The 21,821-nt window shown below is 38.0% G+C and overlaps 1 protein-coding gene across 4 annotated transcripts in view; it reads left to right on the top strand.

Moving 5' to 3' along the window:
* The window catches only part of LOC130919330 (discoidin domain-containing receptor 2-like), a 73,525-nt gene that overhangs the window by 26,075 nt on the left and 25,629 nt on the right, over nucleotides 1–21,821 (top strand). For all 4 annotated transcript variants that reach the window (XM_057841929.1, XM_057841926.1, XM_057841928.1 and 1 more), the window contains one exon: nucleotides 21,014–21,116. In XM_057841929.1, coding sequence (XP_057697912.1) covers nucleotides 21,014–21,116 — 103 coding nt within the window. The remainder of the gene's footprint in view (nucleotides 1–21,013; nucleotides 21,117–21,821) is intronic.

Here is a 21,821-nt window from a genome sequence, read left to right as displayed (position 1 = left end):
ATGGCGCATTAAGCCCCCAAACTATTTTTAATTTGTCCGTTTTACCCTGAAAACCCCCGTCGCGTTGTTTCAACACAGCCATAAAACGAAGGTAATTAATTATAGTTACTGTAATATTCAAAATGGCTGTCGTTTTTAGCTTAGAATCATTCATTGGTGTCTCATTTAGTTTTAAAAAAAAAAAAAAAAAACTACTTTGAAAAATTATTCACTCTCATATTTGAAACTTTTAAGCAAATTACGTCACAATGAAAAAATGGCGTCTGTAAAAAAGTCACGTATATCTACCTCATAACTATCGCTTAATTGCATTTTTTTCGTTCCTGTCGTATTTTCCCCAATATTTTAGATGAGAAATAATCAATCCAAACAAAAAAAAAATAGAAAAAAAAAGTTTAAAAGGGTAAATATATGAAAAAATAAATCTTGACCACTCCTTGATGTCTGCGATTTTTGCATCGCGACCCGTGTTATATTAACATGTTTCACCCATAAAATCCCCCCAAAAATCCAGCTGTGGCCATTCACAGCTGTGTCTTGACGCTCAGTGATACATGCTAAATTGAGTTTTTGGATCGAAACAAGGTAAGTATACGATAATGTCTCCTTAAAGTCATGGCGTCTGTAATTCTGCTCTCGCGCGCTCTCACCTCCAAATAGGATTTTGCTGTTTAATTAAAAAAAAAAATTTTTTTTTAAATGCCCTCCTGTTTAAAATTTTTTCTTCCCCCAGAAAATTGAGATTTTAAGCTTTCCAATGCTGTATCATACATGCATATAGGACAATTTTGAAATTTGGCCAAATTGGGGATCTCAGAGCAGAACTTCAAGTCACCTGAGTCTTTTCCGCCATATATAGGTGTTACCTCTGAGGATGGTTAACACGCAACATACAATGGGGAGAACAAGTATTTGATACACAGTCAATGGGAAAACCCATTGGCAGTGTATCAAATACTTGTTCTCCCTACTGTATGTGTGCGCAGGGGGCAAATTCGCTCTTCTTTGTGTGTGCAAAAACGTTCTTCTGTGTGTGTACATGTGCTTTTACTTGGTACGTCATAACCCAGGAACTATCTGTATTCTGAAATGACTCGCGTGTGTTGTACCTCCTCACACATGATACTAATCAATCGACCAAATTGGTTATTCCGAGCCATTTCGCGGGTAAAGGGTGTGTCTATTTCACTGTGCATTGCTGTTATTCTGTGTGTGTGTGTGTGTACAGGCTCTCATGCAAATATCTGCCTGAAAACACCCTCGCTTTGGATCTAGTTATTCTATTGGAGTCTGTGGCTAATGCATACCAGACATTCTGACAGCAGGAAAGTCCATTCAAATAGTCTTCCTCCATGCGAGCATGTGTGTGTGTATGGAAAGGACTGTTTGCGCATCAGATTGTGGTCAAAGTTCAGCAAGTCCACAATTCATGAAAAAAATAATAAGAGCATTTCCGACCCTGAGGATTTCTCTCCAGCATGTGTGTGTGCACTGTTACAAGTAGCCTCTCAACCTGCGCTAATGTATGGAAGCAGGCTGTTTCCACCTTGAAGAGTTTTTTTTTTTTCCCACAGCGAGGAAATAGTTACGGTTGAATTTAATCCAGCCAAGATGGCGGGCAAAGCCAACTTTCCTCTGTTTAAATTCCCTAGCAATGGAGTTTATGCCATGAGTGTCTTTTCCATCCTTAGCCTGAGTGGGCAAGCGTTATTTGACTTTTGTGAAAGAAGCAAAGTTCGGGGAATGACTTTTGGGGCAAGGAGGCAGTTTTACGGAGGTACTAAATAGAGAAATTGAGGTAGTACAGTATCATAACTGGGATCACTTTTAGTACGTAAACGTATGGCACCGTGTTTCACTTTGTAGACAGAGTATTTTACTCATTCACTGTCGTTGACCATGAAAGATGAGGATTTGGATTTTATTAATGTGGCGTTGCAATGGTTTGTTTTGAAAGTGTTTGCATTTAGTTTTATTGAATTGGGTGGATTCACTGCTCTCTGGTGGTAAGAGTGAAAATGACATAACTCATATAACATGGCTGGATCCAGATGCTCCCTGTTAAGACTACATAAGATTGTAAGTTTTTGTTTGAGCTAATATGATTGTTTATGAATTCGTAATTTAGATTAGATATATATTTAGCAGTTTTTGTAGGAATATGTGTTCGAAGAAATTGTTAAAAGCATTGTAAAAATAAAAAAAAAACCCTTAGCATTTTATAGCATTTAAGCTAGCAAATTTTTGCTATGTAAGTTAGCCAACTGTTCTTTTGTTTTACTTCGATCCTCATTTATTATTTTTTTGATACCGTTTGAGACTAAGCTCAGGTATTGTGGTTTTTAATGCATTTATTGCGCTTGTAAAATGAAATGAAAGTGCAAAAAAACACTCAGGAATTTTATTTTGTTATTTTATTTTGTAAAAATGACATGACCGGGCCCGGTTCCTGATCACGTTAAAAAAAAAAAAAAAAAAAAAAAAAAATATATATATATATATATATATATATATATGTGTGTGTGTATATATATGTGTGTATATGTATATGTGTATATATACATATATGTATATGTATATATATACATATATATGTATATACACACACATATATATACATACATACATACATACATACATACATATATATGTATATGTGTATATCTATATTAGGGCTGTCAAACGATTAAAATTTTTAATCGAGTTAATTACAGCTTAAAAATTAATTAATCGTAATTAATCGCAATTCAAACCATCTCTAAAATATGCCATATTTTTCTGTAAATTATTGTTGGAATGGAAAGACACACGACGGATATATACATACAACATACTGTACATAAGTACTGTATTTGTTTATTGTAACAATAAATCCACAAATGGCATTAACATTCTTTCTGTTAAAGTGATCCACGGATAGAAAGACTTGTAGTTCTTAAACGATAAATGTTACAGTTGCAAGTTATAGTAATTTTAAATTAAAACCCCTCTTCATGTTTTCGTTTTAATAAAATTTGTAAAATTTTCAATCAAAAGTAGAGTTAATATAATAATAAGAAGAATAAAAATAACAATAATAAAAATAGAGTGACCAAAGTCTAAGTTTTACGTGTATTTTGCATAGCTATTTTGATATGGAATGCCAGTTCATTTTGCGTTGTTGTTAAACTATGTCAGAATAGGGCCTCATTACTATTGACTGAAGTGCTTCTCTTTTTGTGAACATTATTTTTTTGGGGGGAGAAATAGGAATATTATTTTTGTTGTGCTTTCACTAAACGATACTTACAGTGAGGAGAACAAGTATTTGATACACTGCCAATGGGTTTTCCCATTGGCAGTGTATCAAATACTTGTTCTCCCCACTGTATGTTTGTTGTGAAGGAGTTGCCAATAAACGGCGCGGTCCAAAGAACGCCTGTGTCCACTCGCCTTTACTGTATACCATATATCTGTACATATCTTACCCAAAATACAACAAGAGACACATAATTGCCACTAAAAGAAAGAAAACTTACCGAAATATGTGTGGAGCACAAATAGCAATTTGCATTGCATCGTGAATACAGCATAAACGTCTCACAACTACTTATTCTCCCACGTTGAGAAGAAATAACATGAGTATGGAACGGCGCTGCCCCCAAGCGGCCGGTGGCATTCTCTTCACTCTTAATGTCCATAAACGGCCTCATTGTAATCTTTTTGAGGCAATATGGGAGATGGTCATTTACCCAAGCGCCAGCAGAGGGCGGCAAAACTCCATAACAACAAGGGAGCGTTTCACTGTACTGTCATTTAAATCTGTCTGAGCGGGACATCTGCGTTAATTGCGTCAAATATTTTAACGTGATTAATTAAAAAAATTAATTAACGCCCGTTAACGCGTTTTGACAGCCCTAATATATATATATATATATATATATATACATATACATATATATGTATGTGTGTATATGTATATAAGTGTGTTTGTGTACCGTAATTTTCGGACGATAAGCCTATACTTTTTTCCTTCATTATGAATCCTGCGGCTTGTAGTCCAGTGCGGCTTATTTGTTGATTTATTTGGGTTAATAGGTGACACTTTATTTGACAGCGGCATCATAAGACTGTCATAAGACCGACATGACACTATTATGGGCATTACTGAATGCTTATGACAGATGTCATTAAGTGTCATTCGGCAAATTATGTCACTAACTGTATTTATGTACTGCTTGGATCTTTTATATCCATTCAAAAGCGACATTATTTGCCAGATAACACTAAATCACATCCGTTATAAGCATTCATTAATGTTCATGACTGTGTCATGTCATAATTATGATTGTTTAATGACAGTTTTATGGCGCCACTGTCAAATAGTGTTACCAAATACCATATTAATGAAACAACTGGAACAGTAACTGAAGAAATAGTTGGAACCGAACATGAATTTTGATTGTTATTTGCATCTGTAGCACTGCAATGCATGGTAGGAGGCATGCGGGACAACAACAGTGTTGACAGCAGTTGACAGCAGAAGTTGACCGTCTCCCCCAAGGGAGCAGTAATGGCCAAATGAAGCTTCTTGAAGCAATGAAGCTTTGCAGCCAATTGGTTCAAAGATTCATGGTGGTTCATTTGGTTTTATGACAGTCATATGATGCCACTTCAAATAAAGTGTTACCGGTTAAAATATTTTGGTGCAAATATCCCATAATACAGTGAGGACAGCTGTTGCTTATAGTCCAGTGTGGCTTATATATAAACAAATGCCGTCTTCGTGCCAAATTTGTGGGGTGGCAGTTTATAGTCAGGTGCGCCTTATAGTGCGAAAATTACGGTATATCTGTATATACCGTACATAGACATACATATTACGGCTGTACGACTATGACGATATACTTTGTTTTTAGCAGCCCTTTTAATTTTTGTCTTAGTCTTTTGGACGAAAATACTTACTAGTTTTGGTCATATTTTAGTCATTTCAAAATGTTTTTGTCATCGTCTAGTTTTAGTCGAAGAAATCTTATACAAATTTCGTCTAGTTTTAGTCGACAGTTACTCAAAATGTTTTCGTCTGTAAAATTGATATAGAGATAAGAAATAAATCAAGGTTTGCAACAATTTCAAATGAACTTAGACAGACGAGCTGGTGACTGGTCAGGGTTTTAAGAGGACGCTCGCCATTCGGAAGTTAATGCAAATGCTAACGCTAACGTGAATGCAACGCTAACTCTAGGATTTACATTTGCCGTCTTGTAATCACTAAGCAAAGAGCTTTAAAGGCTCAAGCAAATTTGCATACTCTCTCTTGCCAATATGAGAAAACAAATCTTACCGTGTTTCCAAACAAGCAAGATGGAGCGCAGCCTAGCTTGAGACACATCCTAAACTCCCATGAGGAGGGAAAGGCGCAGTGCATCTCACGAGTGACACTGCAACGATGCAAGTGGATGTACTCCACGTCCAATAGGAAAATGTCACGCATTGTGAACATATATAACATACAGAAACAATGTCGTATTTTCATCTTGTAGTTGTCTCGTCAGATGAAAACTGGCATTCGCAACGTTATGTTCTAGTCTCTCAAGCCATATTTTTAGCTTGTCATCGTCATGAAAAAATGATTTGTCTACCAAATATTTTCGTTATGGTCATTATTGACGAAAACAACAGATACTGTATCATGTCATGTTTGTGGAAAATTTTCAAGTTGGCTCTAGTATCCTTCGATTTTTCTGAACGCAACCCCATGTATTACGCATTAAATTGAAAATTCATACAGTGTATATTAGGTGTGTGACAAAATATCGAAATGGTGATATATCGTGATAGTTTGTAGCCCAAAAGATTTTCGTTTAGATATCGTTTTAAAAAGGTGTCAATGTTTAAACATTTTTTTTTTAAAAAGGAATTGACAACTGGCTACCAAAATATTCCACCATAATAGTGTCTCAGTTAACTCTAAGGCTGCCATTGACGCTGCTCGAAGCCCAATCATTTAGACTGGGAAGGTTCGTTCATTCAAAACCAGAGCTTTCACAATCTTTCGGTCCGATTTTTGGGGCATTTACAGATCAGTTGCTCTTCATTTTAGGGCATTTACAGGTCATTTCCTGTCAAGTTTGAGTCACTGCCTATTCATTTGGGTGATTCCCAGGTCACTTCCTGTTCTGTAACTCAAAATAAACAGGAAGTGACCCAAAAAATACCCCAAAATCAACAGCAAGTAACTGAAAATCAAAAGGTAAATGACCTTAAATGGCCCAAAATTACCCCATTGCCTGGCATTGGCTGCCACTGACGTCCATAGACGTTCAATCCGTTTGAAGTGGGAGGGATGGCAGCGCATGAACGAACGCTGCCACCCTCCCAGTTCAAATGGATTGGACGTCTACTAGTGATGAACTCATTCCAATTCACAGCAGAAGGTTGTTTGCTTATTAGTTGATGGTCAGAAAATCATTCTAGGATATTCTACAAATGTATCGATCATCGTAATACCGCCATATCGTCAGATCATCGTTATCGTGAGCTTTGTATCGCAAATCGTATCGTATCGTGAGGTACCAAGAGGTTCCAACTCCTAGTGTATACTTATATTTTGCAGACATGTTGTGGTTTTTTCTGAATTTATTTGGCACAATAATTTAAACGGTAAAGTCAGTGAACAAGTCTGCCTTTCAGAAAACCAAATGATGAGGAGAAAGTTTGCTCTCTTGGGCTCTGTAACACAAAGCTGGTGTTTTTCCACCTTCTGGCCTGATATTTTTAGATGCTGTGGCCTTAACGTGAAACCTGATGGGTAGTATGTGAGTTTAGGGTGGGGGGTTTGATGTGCGTAAGCATGTAAATGACTGGCCACGCTGCTCACCTCAGGGGTCACCTCTGAGTGGGTCGGATAGATAAATAAACACTGCAAAAACCAACATTTGGATGGGCCGTCTTGACATCCGTTAACATTCTCAAATGTCTCCCTCTGTATCTTGCATGTGCCAAACGACCTTCAGACTTGACAGACTAATCTCAGTCAAAACTAAGTCTTACCTCCAATCTTGCAGGCACAAGACCAAACCCCTCAAGGCAAAACCAAGTCTAGTCACGGTTTTTCTCAAATGTTGTAGCTAGGGGTGCACGATATCCATTTTTTGAAACCGATACCGTTATGGATAACTTCCTGCTCCTCAAAGCCGATACTGATAACCGATAACAAATATATGATTTTTTAAATGTATAACCTGAGTTTTTGAACACCTGGAGGTTTAAAAATAAAATTTTAAAAAATAGTGGTGGATTCAACATAGATTTGCCTTTGATCTCACCGGATTTTTCATAATGACATGAACAAAACAGTGCGTTTCACTTCTGCACTGCCTGACAGCCAGCTAAAAATGAATGCACTTCCATAAACCACAACTTCTTGCTTTTATGGGAAGACATTCGTCTTAATATTGTGAAAGTACAACAGAAAAATACACATATTCAATACTCAATATACAACAAACTGCACAATACACTTATTTACACAACCATTACATGTACAGCATAGCACATTAGCTTGAGCTACTAAAGCATTGGCTGGCTTCTATAACACAACAACTTATGAAGTTCTGTACATATGACCCTTCACCACAGAAGTAAACTTATATTGCACATAAATATGTTATAGTAAACATAAAATACTTACAGACATATATTTCCGAGGCGGAAACATAACAGAAAACATTCACGATTGTCAATGCTACCGCTAGACACCGCAATGTGTAAGTGAATGAACCAAACTACTGGAACAAAAAATAGATGCAGTGAATTATTCTGACCAGCAGATGGCAGCAATGCCCTGCAAATGGTCAACTGATTTCCCATACTAGTGTGTAAACTGTAAAGCCAGCGCAGTATATATTATCAGTCCTATTGATAATGTTATTGAATTTATCGGGATGACGTCATAATTCCTATTATCGGACCGATAATGATCGTGCACCAGTAGTTGTAGCAAACACATTTGATGTATGTCAAGGGAAAATAGAATTATGTTTCTCAATATTTAAGATCTCTGCCGTTAACTAATTCACTCCCAGCCATTTTCACCGGAGCAACCCCTTCGCTCCCGGATGTTTTACTGGATTTTGACTGATTTTGCAAGGCCCACAGAAAATTCTGTTCTATTGCTATATAAACCCACCAAAAGATTAGACTCTTCTTTCAGCAGGAAAAAAAGTAAGTTCATATTTTTTCCATTCTTTAGATGTCAGCATTAGAAAATAGCTTAGTTTGAGCAATTTTCCAATTTCTGATGAAAAAACAGAGAAACGGAGCTTTTTGTAAAAACATACATTTCAAACATAACTTTGACTTTAACACAGCTATTTTTAGCTTTTGTGACATCCCAAACATCTGAATAATGTTTTCCTTCTACAAAATAACAAACAACAAAATAACAAACAACAAGACAAATAGAGCTTTTGATAGCAAAGTAACAATTTATTTACACATCTGTTATGGCCGCGACAGCCGGGGTAAACTTTTCTCTCATCGCCGTCTGTCTCATCAAGATGAATTTTTTTTAGTCTTTCTTTTGTGGTAACCATTGCCTCGTGGCGGAGTTCGCCTGGGGAACTTGTGGTCCTGGGGGGAACTGGTTTGGCCGTGCGCGTTTCTGGCTGAGTCGCGGGACACTGGACGGGACGCGAGCGGTCCAGCACGGCGGCGCGGCTCTGCTCGGTGAGCAGTACGAACTCAACGGCATTGTCCGCTGCACTGGTGGTCCCGGTCGTTCTGCTCGGTCGTCCAGCGCCTGGCATCCCGGGCGTCCTCCCGGTTGTTCTGCTCGGTCGTCCGCTGCTTGGCATCCTGGACGTCCGTCTTCAGCCGGTGCCCCAGCCGTGCGGCCCGGCCGCTCGTTCTGTTGATTCGGGAAGAAGCAACACGTTTTAGTACGAAGCTAAATTAGCCACTTCATATGATTTGCTCATAACTGTGCCAGTCTTCATGTGGCTTCTTCTTCGTGGTGTTTGGCAACTATTTTTTCCAGTCGGCGGTCAGAGCATCGAAACTTGGAATCGAAATTTGAAAATTCGAATGGTTCCGGGAGAACCGGAGTGTTAGTCCCAGATCCCATCGATGCTTGAAGCCCAACCCTATTCTTGAGTCACTTACTTTCCAGTAATCCATAAAATAACAGGACCTGCAAAATGCCCTAAAATCAACAGGAAGTGACCCGTAAATGCCCCCAAACCAGGAAGTTAACTCATTGCCTGGCACTGACACTGACAGCATAGATGTCCAAACCATTTGAAGTGGGAGGGTGGCAGCGAATGAACATCCGTTCATTCGCTGCCACCCTCCCATTTCAAATGGACGTCTCCTCGTGATGATGGTTTATAAGTTGTTTTGTAGACTATCAGAGAATGATTTCTTGACCCATGTACTGATAAATGTTGTATTGCCATATCGTGAGATCGTTGTTATCGTGAGCCTTGTATCGCATCATATCGTGTGGTACCCAGAGGTTCCCATCCCTCGTGGCAATACGTCTTAAATCCTCCAAGTGCAAGACTAAAGTTTCTGAGGAAACGGACCAAGACTAGTCTCCATATTTCAAGGAGCAAGACCTTCAAATTCTTTAGCACCCCCATATCAAGTTTGTTTTAAAATCTCTGGTTTCAGTCTTCTAAAAGTAAAACCATTCGAAGCCTGTTTATTATATCAGACGTCTAATCTTCAAATGTCTTTGGGGGCAAAACCAAGTCTACTCTCAAATTTTCCAGGGAAAGAGACCAGATTTCACCTCAAATCATTGATGTGCAAGACAAGTGTCATCTCAAATCTGTTAGCGGGACAAGATCAAGTCTAGCCCTGAGGCTTCAAGGTTTCGTCAAAGTCACGAGTGTTGTAACTTGGATTCCTTGTCAAGTCTTTTGAACTCCTGTCCAAGTTACATCTGTAATCTTTTAGGATGCATCCAAATAATGTCACATGCCTTTGAAGTTGAGTCAAATCTACAGCATAGATTAAATCCAACTCTGTTCTTTGTTGGCCGTTTCCAAGTTTCTTAAAATCTTATGGCTCTGGTCCAAGGGTTCACAAACAAAACATTTTTGTGAGAATAATCCTAATGTTGATTTAACATAGCTACAGTATGCACCCTTAAATGCCATGGGAAATATTTCCTTTTTTAATGTTTCAACCTAATTGTCTTGTATGTGTTGTGGTATTTTGGAAAAACAGGGAAATTCTATCTTCAAACTACAGTATATTTTAATTATGTATCTTTTCATGCTTTGTTGAGCTTGTTTGTCTGTTTTAACTATTTAAAAAAAAATTTTTGTGCCATTATGTTGTAGCACTTTGAGATCCGTCTGTGATATAAAGTGTTTTATAAATAAAATGTATTCCAGGCCTTCCTAGTTAAAATGGATTGAATTTGGATGTCTTGGATTTTAAGATGTATAACGTAACAAAACAAATATATATTATACTGTAGGACTGCAAATATTTTAGTAATCGATTCATAGACTTCATAACCTATTGACATGACACGGGAAAGGGGGCCGATTCGTAGGGGGCCTATTTTCAAAAACTTCAAATTATAATATTTTCAAAACCAAAGCCACTACCGACCTAAAACCAAAACCGGCACCTACCTTAGCCATATATGAGTCTCCATGAGCAGCGGCATAAAAAAATTCAAAGTCGTTCCCTTATAAAATCTCGATTAATTATTTTTTATATAGTATAACACAACTTAAAATGGCTATAAAAGTCTCAGATTTTACACTAGACGCACAAAAATCACCAAATGCAGAGATAATCACCTATATTTTCAGGATCAATAGCAATATTTAACATATAAGTTTTTGACCAAAATAACAACTTAATTTTTTCAATTAACTGCAAGTTTTCAACAGCTAACAAATCACTCAATTTAACATAAGAAACTTAATACTTGAGGAAAACATGCAGAATCAAATAAAAATAACATGTAAATGGATTTTTCAAAAATTCCACATACAATCACAACTCATTATAGAAAAGAATTGTCCCTTATAATAATTATATCATTATTGACTATATTCTGTTAGCGAATGAGGCTAGCGGCCCCCTGACGTAAACAGAGCTTTTCCGGCAAAAATTTGTGTGAATAAATGCTTAAATCCCCGAATTCTTCATAGATATGGACGTAAAACAGTCTCCTTTCTTGGTTAAAAGCAAAGAAACCGTGCAGTTAGCGTTTATTTTACGTATATTGTTCAAGTACAATGCTACTCTGTTAGCGAATGAGGCTAGCGGGCGCCGGGCGTTAGCAGAGCTTTTCTGGCGAAATTTCTTGTGAATAAACGCTTAAGTCCCTGAATTCTTTATAGAGATGGACGTAAAACAGTCTTGATTCTTGGTTAAAATTGTTTTTAAAAACCGTGCAGCATTCATTTCGTGTAAATATAGCCATCTATGAGCCTAGTCAGTTACAAAAATTAGACGCCTCCATGTGTAAACAAAGAAGAAATTCCTGCAATTAATTTAATGTTGTGAATCAACCGTTAAAGTTGTTAAAATTGCTCCCGTTATTCCATAATTTCCCTTTTGTCTACTTTCGACATGTGAAAGTTTTAAAACTATTTTAAAGATAGCTTGAAGTCAATATTTTACCGATTTAGGAGTATTTTAGATAAAAAGTTAATTAGGTTTGCTTGGAAGGTTCGCTACAACAGCCTTGCAGGGAAGTGTACTGCTTTAAGATGGCGGCCGTTTACTAACGCCCGCATCTAGCTCTTTGTAGATATGCTGCTTACGCTACTGAATCTATAATGCATCTAGTCCTATATAAATGATATCTACCGTAACATTATGTGGCTGTACTTTGTAGCAGCTTTTCGGCAGCAGTCAGGTATGTTGTTGTGTTTTTTTATCTCGTGGCATGAGTTGAGCTAGAGCCGTGAGTTGAGCATTGGCATTACCTGAGGGGCCGGGTAATGAGAAGCATGATGTTTAGCTACTCTCGCTCCGTTCCGTCCCGAAGACCGCGCGGCGCGCTGAGTGTGTTGTGCTTTACTTGGCATATTTCAATAATCGGAATTTGGATGTTTGTGAATCGTTCTCGAATCTTCCACGGCCGAATCGCGAATAATCTAAGAATCGGAAATTTTGCACACCTCTAGTAGTATATATATATTTCTGTCTCCATCCATGTACCCGTTTATAATGCGCACCATGATTTTACAAGTTGATTTTGGGGAAAAAAAGTGTGCGTTATATTCGGGAAATTACAGGAGAGAACAAGACAATTCGCCTAAAATTTAACCATTTTTAGACAACCATTGTCTTTATTTTAGATGTAAATTGTTGAAAACGGCCAACAATTGCATCTCAGATGTGACTAGAAAAATAAAACAAAAAATTCACTGCTTTCACTCAAAAAACTTAAGGTCTTATGTATGAATTTTAAAAAATCTTATTTCTTACTCTTACCTAAAATTGTCATTATGCTTGATAAATAAAAGTTAGGTGTTTTTCCACGTGTTTCAATTGAATTTCCATTTGTGTCTAAATTGTATGTCCTGATAGGATTTTGAGTTTTTGCAGTGTTCAAAATAAATGTATGATACGTACTGTATTGGAGCACATTAAGCACCAGTGCTACTTGGTGTTTTATCCAGCAATGACTACTGCATCGACAGTGCTCATAATTAATAGAAACCTAGCCCCTCTGCAGGGCCAATGTTACGTTAACAAGGTACCGTAACGTAATCTTATTTATTAGCGCTGAGAAGTCTACTGCTTTAAGTTGGCGGTTGTTTAATAACGCCAGCGAGTCAAACATTTCGAATGTTGTTCTACTGTATATACATGTGCTAACGCCACTGAGTCTGTCATTTCGAATCTCGTTCTATATACATGTGATATCTATGAGACGCGTCAGACGCGACCACCATAGCTTCACGTGAGTGCAGTTTGTAGCGGCTGTCGGCTGCAGTCAGGTATTATTGCCTCTTCCTCTACGCACGTGACGTCAGCACGTTGTACCGCATTAAAAGTAGTCCGGGCAAAGCATCATGCTTAGAGCTGGCAAAATTAAATGATTCCTCGAGGCGGAGAAAATGCCTCGATCAATTTTTAAAACTGAGCTACTCGAATTATTCGAGTAATCGTTTCAGCTCTAAGATACTGTATATAAAGTGTATGTATGTATGTATGTATGTATGTATGTATGTATGTATACACTGTAATTCCACAGGCCACATTTATTTGAATGTATGTTTTTATTTGTCTTTTTTTTCAATTTATTACAATTTTTATTTATTTATTTATTTATTTAAATAAAAAATCCTTTTATTATATTTAGAATAATTTATATCACTCATGACTTATTTTAAATCGCACTTTTTTTTTTTTTTTTTTTTTTTTTAAAGTTCATTTTTATATTTACTACTATTTAAATAATTGGTTTGGTTTTCCAAAAAGTATCCTTCAATTAATTCATAAATTTTATTTCTAATTATACATACACACACAAATTTTGAATTAACCATCGCAAAGTGCACAGGTAACACCGATACTACAATTGCATGTCAAATGGAGGGCCGAAAAATTTTGTTATTGCCGCAATTGGACCCTGAGCCACAAGTTTGACACCCATGACCTTCATGAATGTAATAACATTTACAGATATAAACATAATTCATTGCATGAAATAATTAATACTACTGAATAAAACATTCTTATAATCCATAATCCGCAGCTAACATGTCCTGCTTACATTAACAACGTTATTTAGGGGACTAAAAGTTACAACTCTTAGTTTGAGACGTCTTCCTTCCAAAACGTACTGGTTGTTCATCTCTGTATTTTCTGTCACCGCAGGATTTTGTTTGCACTGTTTGATTACCACACCCTTCAGTGAATTGTAATTATTTAGCCTGCAGACCACTAATAGGAGGAGAATTTTAGAAGAGTGTAATGGTTTGGTGTAATGTGGGCGTTTTCTAACCAGAGAATGTTGGGGCAAAGGGAAGGGTGCAAACAAGGATGCAGGATGAAGATTATCAAGTAGATGAAAGACATCTGGGAGTGGTTTTGTTCTGTATATACAGTATATGTTAGCGATGCACTAAAAATTGGGTTACCGAAGACTTTTGTGGGTAGAAAAGGCGTTTATCATCTACTATCGCTTCATCGGTGACCGCTCCGAAAAACCTCTCAAATTTCTTCGGTGAGAAAATATTTGCATGAGATCATGAGATCAGCGCGGTGAGACAGAGGAGACCTTGAGCTCTGCTGTTGCTGGCGTCTTCTCAAAGGAGTACTTCTTCCATGCTGGCACTGGCAGTCGCCACACAACTTCCGCTTGACGTTCCGGAGCCGGTCGTGACCCACTGGCGGTTTCATTTCATGAAGCACATGCTCGCTTACTCACGTAGATTTTCTTAGTCGCGCAGACTACTACATGCACACACACTTGCTTGCTGTCATTGCACACAGGTGACAGATCACCCAATCACCAACTCATTCACTCATTCACACACTCGCACAGACACCTACGGTCAGTCGCGTTTACACTCACACACACAGACTCATTGCAAACTTTCCTTCACTCATTCAGTCTCATCATCCGGCAAATTATCACACTTTTGAATAGATGTAAAAGATACTGTATAAACGATTCGATTGCGGGGGTTACTCCACAATCATAAGAATGGAACGCTCTCGCTCTGATGATGTCAGCACTTGCGCACGTCACTTTGGGCATGCGCAGTCGTTGCTACTAAACATCAGCAAACATGGCGGAATGTTGGCTTTAAATGACTGTTTTCATAATATTTTTTATTTTAGTCATATTTGTGTCCGCGTTTTGGTGGCTTTTGAAGCGAAATAAAAAACAGTGTGGACGCTATTGCTTGGAGTGGGCGGGTATGTTGCCTTCCGGGTTGAGGAGGTTGTCGTCAAGGAAGTGCATCATTGGCTGTCGTCTTGTAAAACTGCACTGCCCTCTAGGACATTGCACGAATACTGCGCCGTTTTCACGCGGAATTACGACATCGTTCGAATGGAGACGGAACCATGTAAATGCAAACATGAAATGTGTCGTATTCTCTGAGTCTCACCATGAAAACGGCACCTTACTCACGCACTTATTTACTTACTCACAATTTAATTGCAAATTTTGACCTCATGGACATTTACTCACTGTCACTCACTGATTGACATGGTGCATACAAAATCACACAGACTGTTCTCATTACAAACGTGACCTCACTCACATACATTCACACATACGTAAATGCAGACACGCCCACACAAACACACACAGAGAGATTATATCGCAACTGAGGTTACCTGGCGGTCACATCCTGTCGTGTGGCGTCGGTCAACAAGCACCGAGGGGAAACGTTCCCCGGCCACAAATCAATCAGTTAAGTCCCAGGGTGACTGGAGCCAGTGTTTATGCGGCATGCGGGAAAATCGTTTGTCATTCACGTTCTATCAAGTGACTTCTGTCCTGACAGCACTGTGGAATTATGGTTAGCACAATTGCCTCAAAGTTCTAGTCATATGACCGCGATCTCCTGTCTTTACATACTGTCAGGGTTATGGGCAGAAGTGTCAAGATGAAAGCAATGGTTACTGAACACAACCGTTAACCTTGTAAGACGGTGCGAGTTCCAAGAAGAAATGGCGTCAACTTTTATTGTGACTGTTTAAAGTAGGAAACACTCCATTGGACCCTTATTGTACCGTACTTAAGAGTGTTGGTGCTTTACCAGAAGAGACCACACAAGAATAGATGAGGGGGCGTGCAGGAAACCGAGAGCATATTGCTTTTACCTGACCACAATATGGGGGCGTAATGGGCTCCGAGCTGCCAGCTTGATCTCATGCAGCTATGCACACGCCATCCTGTCATTCCTGTTTGAACTGGCATACACATGCAAGGTGAAGCCAACTTATTATTTCAATAACGCATTTCGATGAGGACGAGAAGAAAAGGCACTAATGCCTTCCATTCAACAGTATCAAGAGTTGCATGTAGAGATTTATGATGTCTTCCAAGTTTGTATTCTCACACAGGGTTTCTTGTATAAAAAGTACACACACCCCTATTCAACTGCTAAGTTTTTGTGGAATAAAAAGGAGATTTAAAAAAAAAAAAAAAAAATAAAAAAAAAACTTTTTCTCCACTATTGATGTTTTGGGACGTATTGGTTGTAGAACTGAATTTGATTTTAAAATATTGGTAATAATAATAAACGTCTTCATGTTTTCTGCCAATTGGAGTTAATGTGGGGTTAGCACAAACCTGCAATTATTTGATAAGATACCTATATATGAATGAAACAATGATAAATAATAAATTGTAATGAGAAGATTTTATCGATAAATGTCTAAACATTTGATTGCCATTTTATTGTCTAAAAATACGCACCTTATCACATCAATGCACGGTTACTTACAATCTTCGATTTTTTCTTTATATTTTTCCATTTAATTTTCATGTTTGTTGTCTATTTTTTTCCTTTTATTTTAATTATTAATTGGTAGTTTTTAGTGCATGTATGGTAGGGTTAATTTTTTTCAAATGGCTCTATTTTATTTGTTTTTTAGTTTTCGTCAATGTTGTTTTAGGCATCGATGACGATAACCAAAGTGTTTGGTCAACGAAGAATTTTTTGTGACGATGAAAAGCTAAAAACATGTCTTGGGATGATAAAAGAACGAGACAAATGCCAATTCACGTCTGAAGAGACGACAACAAAATGAAAATGTGACAGTTTCTGTCATATGTGTGACATTTATATATTGCACGTTATGGTGTTATGGTGTTATACTTGCACTTCAAACTGCGCACCTGACTTGCTTTTTTTTTTTTTTTTTAAAAACCGTAAGAATTGTTTTCTTATCTTGGCAAGAGAATATGCATTGTTGCTTTAGCCTTTAAAGGTCTGTGCTGAGTGATCGTCACACACTAAATGCAACACGTAGCGTTAGCATAGCATTCGCGTCACCAGTTAGTCTTAAATTCTCGGACACCTTTTTTTTTCTCCTTTACGTATGGTTCATGGGGTCCAGGTAAATTTAAATAATTGAAAATAATGTACTGTTTTCATGCAGAGTGCGTATTATCATCACGAAGTTGCCGTTGTCCTTGTAATGTAGACGCTACAATATATGCTCGTCTGTCAATGTTCATTCGAAATTGTTGGAAACCTTGATTCATTTATTCTCAGACTAAAACTTTTGAATTTTAGAGACGAAAACATTTGTAGAACTTGTCACCTAAAACTAGATAAAGACGAACACAAATTTTGAAATGACTAATATGACTAAGATGGATAAGTATTTTTGTCCAAAACGTTCAAGATGAAAATTAAAAAGGGCTGCCAAATACAACACTGAAACTTTTTCTTTGAACGTAGGATGTTTCTGGTGAGCAAGAAAAAAAGCTTTATGTAGAGAATACCGTAATTTTCCCACTATAAGGTGCCACCCACCAAATTTGACACGAAAACGGCATTTGTTCATAGATAAGCCGCACTGGACTATAAGCCACAGCTTTCCTCACTGTATTATGGGGGGAAAAAAAAAATAACTGTTAGCACTTTTTTGGCTGTCATCCAACATGCCTCCTAGCATGCATTGCAGTGCTACAGATGTAAATAACAAATCAAATTTCATGTTATGTGCTAATAATTCCTTCAGTTAATGTTCTGGTTGTTTCATTAATTGCTAGTTATGGCTTTGGTAACACTTTATCTGACAGTGGCACCATCAGACCGTCATAAGACCATCATAATTATGACATGACACTGCCATGAGCATTAATGAATGCTTATGACAGATGTCATTTTGTGTCATCCAGCAAATTATCTCCCTTTTGAATGGATGTAAAAGATACGAGCTGGACATAAATGGAGTTAGTGACATCATTTTGCGCCGGATGACACTTAATGACATCTGTCATAAGCATTCATTAATGCCCTTGATAATGTCATGTCATAATTATGACGGTCTTATGGCAGTCTTATGACGCCGCTGTCAAATAAAGTGTTACCTTTTAACCCAAATAAATCAACAAATAAGCATCACTGGACTATAAGCCACAGGATTCTAAATGAGGAGGAAGTAGCTGCTTATAGTCCGAAAATTATGGTAAATCAGAGTAATACGATTCTCAACCCTCCTTGCGTACTGCCTGCAGCACAGCTGTCATAAAACGGTAATAGATTAATATAAACTCAATCTGAGAGCCATATGAAATCAACTGTTGTTTTTTTTTTTGTTTGTTTGTTTTTTGTTTACTGTATCAACCTTGCAACAAAGTCATGTTTTATAAAGTTGGCAGTGGTTGGAATGCAAATATACTGGTTCATGTTGTAGATTGAGCATCCTTGGACTCCAACCCCTTGACCGTTGCCCCATAAGCGGATTTTCAGGGGGGCCAGGGGGCTAGGCCCCCCCTGGTGGCCGAAAAGTGTCATTGCATGTAATTGACTTTCCTATACAGTATATGATTTTAAAATTAAGAATTTTCCGGGAAAATATTGTCCATAGAAGTTGTAAAGCAATAAAACAAACGACAATCAAAATGATTTCTCGAACAGATCATGTGACTATCACCTTAGACTGTCATTTGCTTTGCCTAGCCAAAACCACCCGAGGACCGAAGAGGCAAGATGGATATACGTAATTTTTTTCAAACCTAAGCTTTCAAAAGCGACAACAACTGCTGAGCAAGAACCAAGGATTGAAAAAGTGGATCATGAAATGCTAGAGACCACCGTCAAAATAGTGAGCGTCATTTCAATTTGCCCCACTAAAGACGCTAGTTGTACAACAGAGCCACCGCCGGTGTCTTGCCAATGTAGTTACCCCTGTCAAAAATTGTGTCCACTGACCGCGGGAGCGCACACACACACACATTAGTTATGAGTTATGTCGACTTAAACAATGAATTGAAGGCAGAAAAGAACCACAGTTATATATTTTGGACATCGACATTTATTAAACTGGAGAAACTCCATACAGGACTTGAATTACAGTAATAACAGTTATAGGTCATCCTATGAGTAAAACAGTGAAACATTGCCTTTTTTACATTCAGTACGTATTAAGGGTGTAACGGTACACAAAAATCTCGGTTCGGTACGTACCTCGGTTTTGAGGTCACGGTTCGGTTCATTTTCGGTACAGTAAGAAAACAAAATGCAAAATATAAATGTGCTAGTTGTTTGTTACACACATTTATGCTTTCAACAATAGGAACATTAGCCTATACAAAGCTAGAATTCTGCTCAAAAAGTAGCGGGTATTTAAAGATAATCCAAGAACAATTTGCCTTTCAGACCCTACGTATTGGTCAGTTTTCTTTCTGAAAGAAAGAAGAAAAAAATAAGTCCTGTGCTAAAGAGAAAAGCAATCCCAATGACAAATATTTTAACATGTATTTTACAAATGAAATGCCTCAATGAATCATTTTTTCTTATGAACGGTTTTCAAAAGCTTTATTGGTGATTTTCTCAAGTTAAAGCGCCACACAGAAATTAATAAATTATGTAAGCAGGATCTGTGTATTATTCTTATTATTAAATTACAGGTGTTTTAGCTCATTTCAATTTATTTTATTTAAATGGGCTATTATTTATTTTATTATGTGTTTATATTTTACAAATGTGATGTAGTATTCATTTATATTGTATATTTTATGTTGTATAATTTTAGTTCCTATGTGAATATTAGTTCCTACTTGTTTTGTTGTGGTAGGAGGGTTTTGTATTGAACACGGGGCCGTGTTGGTTATTATTATAGCAGAGAAGACAGCAGTAAATCAACAAAGACAAGTCAGCTGTGCCCCGATCTACCACTCAAGAGATCTGATGGACTCAAAAAGTGGGTTACGATTACATATTAGTTTGAAAATCGACCGGATCCACCGTATTTTTACACGAGTGACTTCCGGTCTGCCCGATCCTAGCTACCGGTAGTAGTATTGACGCAGGGGGGTCGCGTCTTGCGTCAAATAATAAACTATGCCGTTCTTTTCGCGTGCTTCTGGGACGCGTCTAACACGTGGCCGCACTGCGACTGGTGTGGATTGGCTGATTGACTTTAACGTCCGCGTTTCTCGCGGCGGCCACGTTGTCGTGCCGTTGACGTTTCTGGGTTATACTGTCCTACCGTGTTGGTCCTCATTACAGTAGAGAAGTAAATATAATCTACACAAAGAAACTGTAACCCGATCGACTCACAGCCTCGAAAAGTAAGGGTTACATTATGTCGGAAACACATTCGGTACGCTTCCGTTCCGAACTGAGCACCACGTACCGAAACGGTTCAATACAAATACATGTACAGTTACACCCTTAGCACGTATGTTATGTTATACGACAGAAAAAAAAAAAGTTTTTTAAAAAAAAGTTTTTTTTTTTTTTTTTAATGGATGTCCCATGTTTTCAAACCTCATGGATAACTACATCACCAAAACACGGAAATCGAGCAAATCGGTGCAGCGTAGTGGCTATAGCCAGGGGATACAATTTTTGACTGGGGTAACTACATTGGCAAGACACCGGTGGCCGTACCATATTCCATATTCTTAGCGAAAAGTATAGCCTAAGAAGCCTGATTTGGAATTCCCCTTAAGAATGATGGGGGACAAAAAACACTCTTTTTCAACTTAATATTATAAATATTCTTGTAAGTTAATTTTTTTGCTGACACTGCGTTTCGGGGTCATCAACATGTTGTGCCCCCCCTGCCCCAAAAGTCAAACTCCGCCTATGTGTTGCCCTCAGGCCACAGCTGCCACCTTTCAGCAACAGGGAGCAACCTTGGAATATTTTCCAGTGGGGAAATTTGAGTTTAAAACCACACTCATATCTGGTGATTCCCCAACCCCAGCAACCCCTTGTGTAAACACCGGATGAGTGATTATGAGGCCTAAGCAAACAGCAGGGCCAATGAGTGGCAATTTCTATATTTCTCATTAACTTTCTGTAAGCTGTATTCAGTTAAACACGTGTGTGTTGTGTTTTAGGTGTGTGTCGGTACCCCCTGGGAATGTCCGGAGGGCAGATTCAGGATGAGGACATCTCGGCCTCAAGCCAGTGGTCCGAATCCACCGCTGCTCGATACGGCAGGTAGGTTTTCTTGCAACCCCCCTTGATGGTTTGTGTACCTAGATAAAGGGTTGGTTTGTGCGCGGTTTATCGTGTTTATTTACAGGAAACCGCAAACGGTCATATCGAAACCGCTCACCAGCTGCACCGTTAAGATGGTGTGTGTGTGTTTTGTATGCATTTACCACACAACAAGGAGGGTCTTTCGTTACTATCAGGATGATGATATTTATTTTGTGTTTTTTTTTTTTTTTTCCTTAATCCGTAACAATTTTTAAGGTTTGGATGTAAAACACATATAGGGCAAGTAAGTGATGTTCAAAGTTCAAATTTATGTGCAAAATATGGACAGTTTTTTAGTAGCATTATTTTTTTATTAATGTATGAACATAAAAAAAAAAAATCACAATTTTTTTTCTGCCATCAAATAAAGTGATTCATATTATGCTGATCCTTAGCTGCTTTGCTCTTCAAACTTTGCGCTCTCAGTCCATTGCAGATTTTTTTTCAATTAAAAATAAAATACAGATGAGCTGTCCCAAGCCACTCACTCACTCACTCACTCACTCACTCACTCACTCACTCACTCACTCACTCACTCACTCACTCACTCACTCACTCACTCACTCACTCACTCACTCACTCACTCACTCACTCACTCACTCACTCACTCACTCACTCACTCACTCACTCACTCACTCACTCACTCTCCCTGCTCTTTGTTGG

The sequence above is a fragment of the Corythoichthys intestinalis genome, chromosome 7 (assembly GCF_030265065.1).
Source record: "Corythoichthys intestinalis isolate RoL2023-P3 chromosome 7, ASM3026506v1, whole genome shotgun sequence".
In the NCBI taxonomy this organism is placed as follows: Eukaryota; Metazoa; Chordata; class Actinopteri; order Syngnathiformes; family Syngnathidae; genus Corythoichthys; species Corythoichthys intestinalis.
This window is presented reverse-complemented; position numbering and strand designations above follow the sequence as displayed.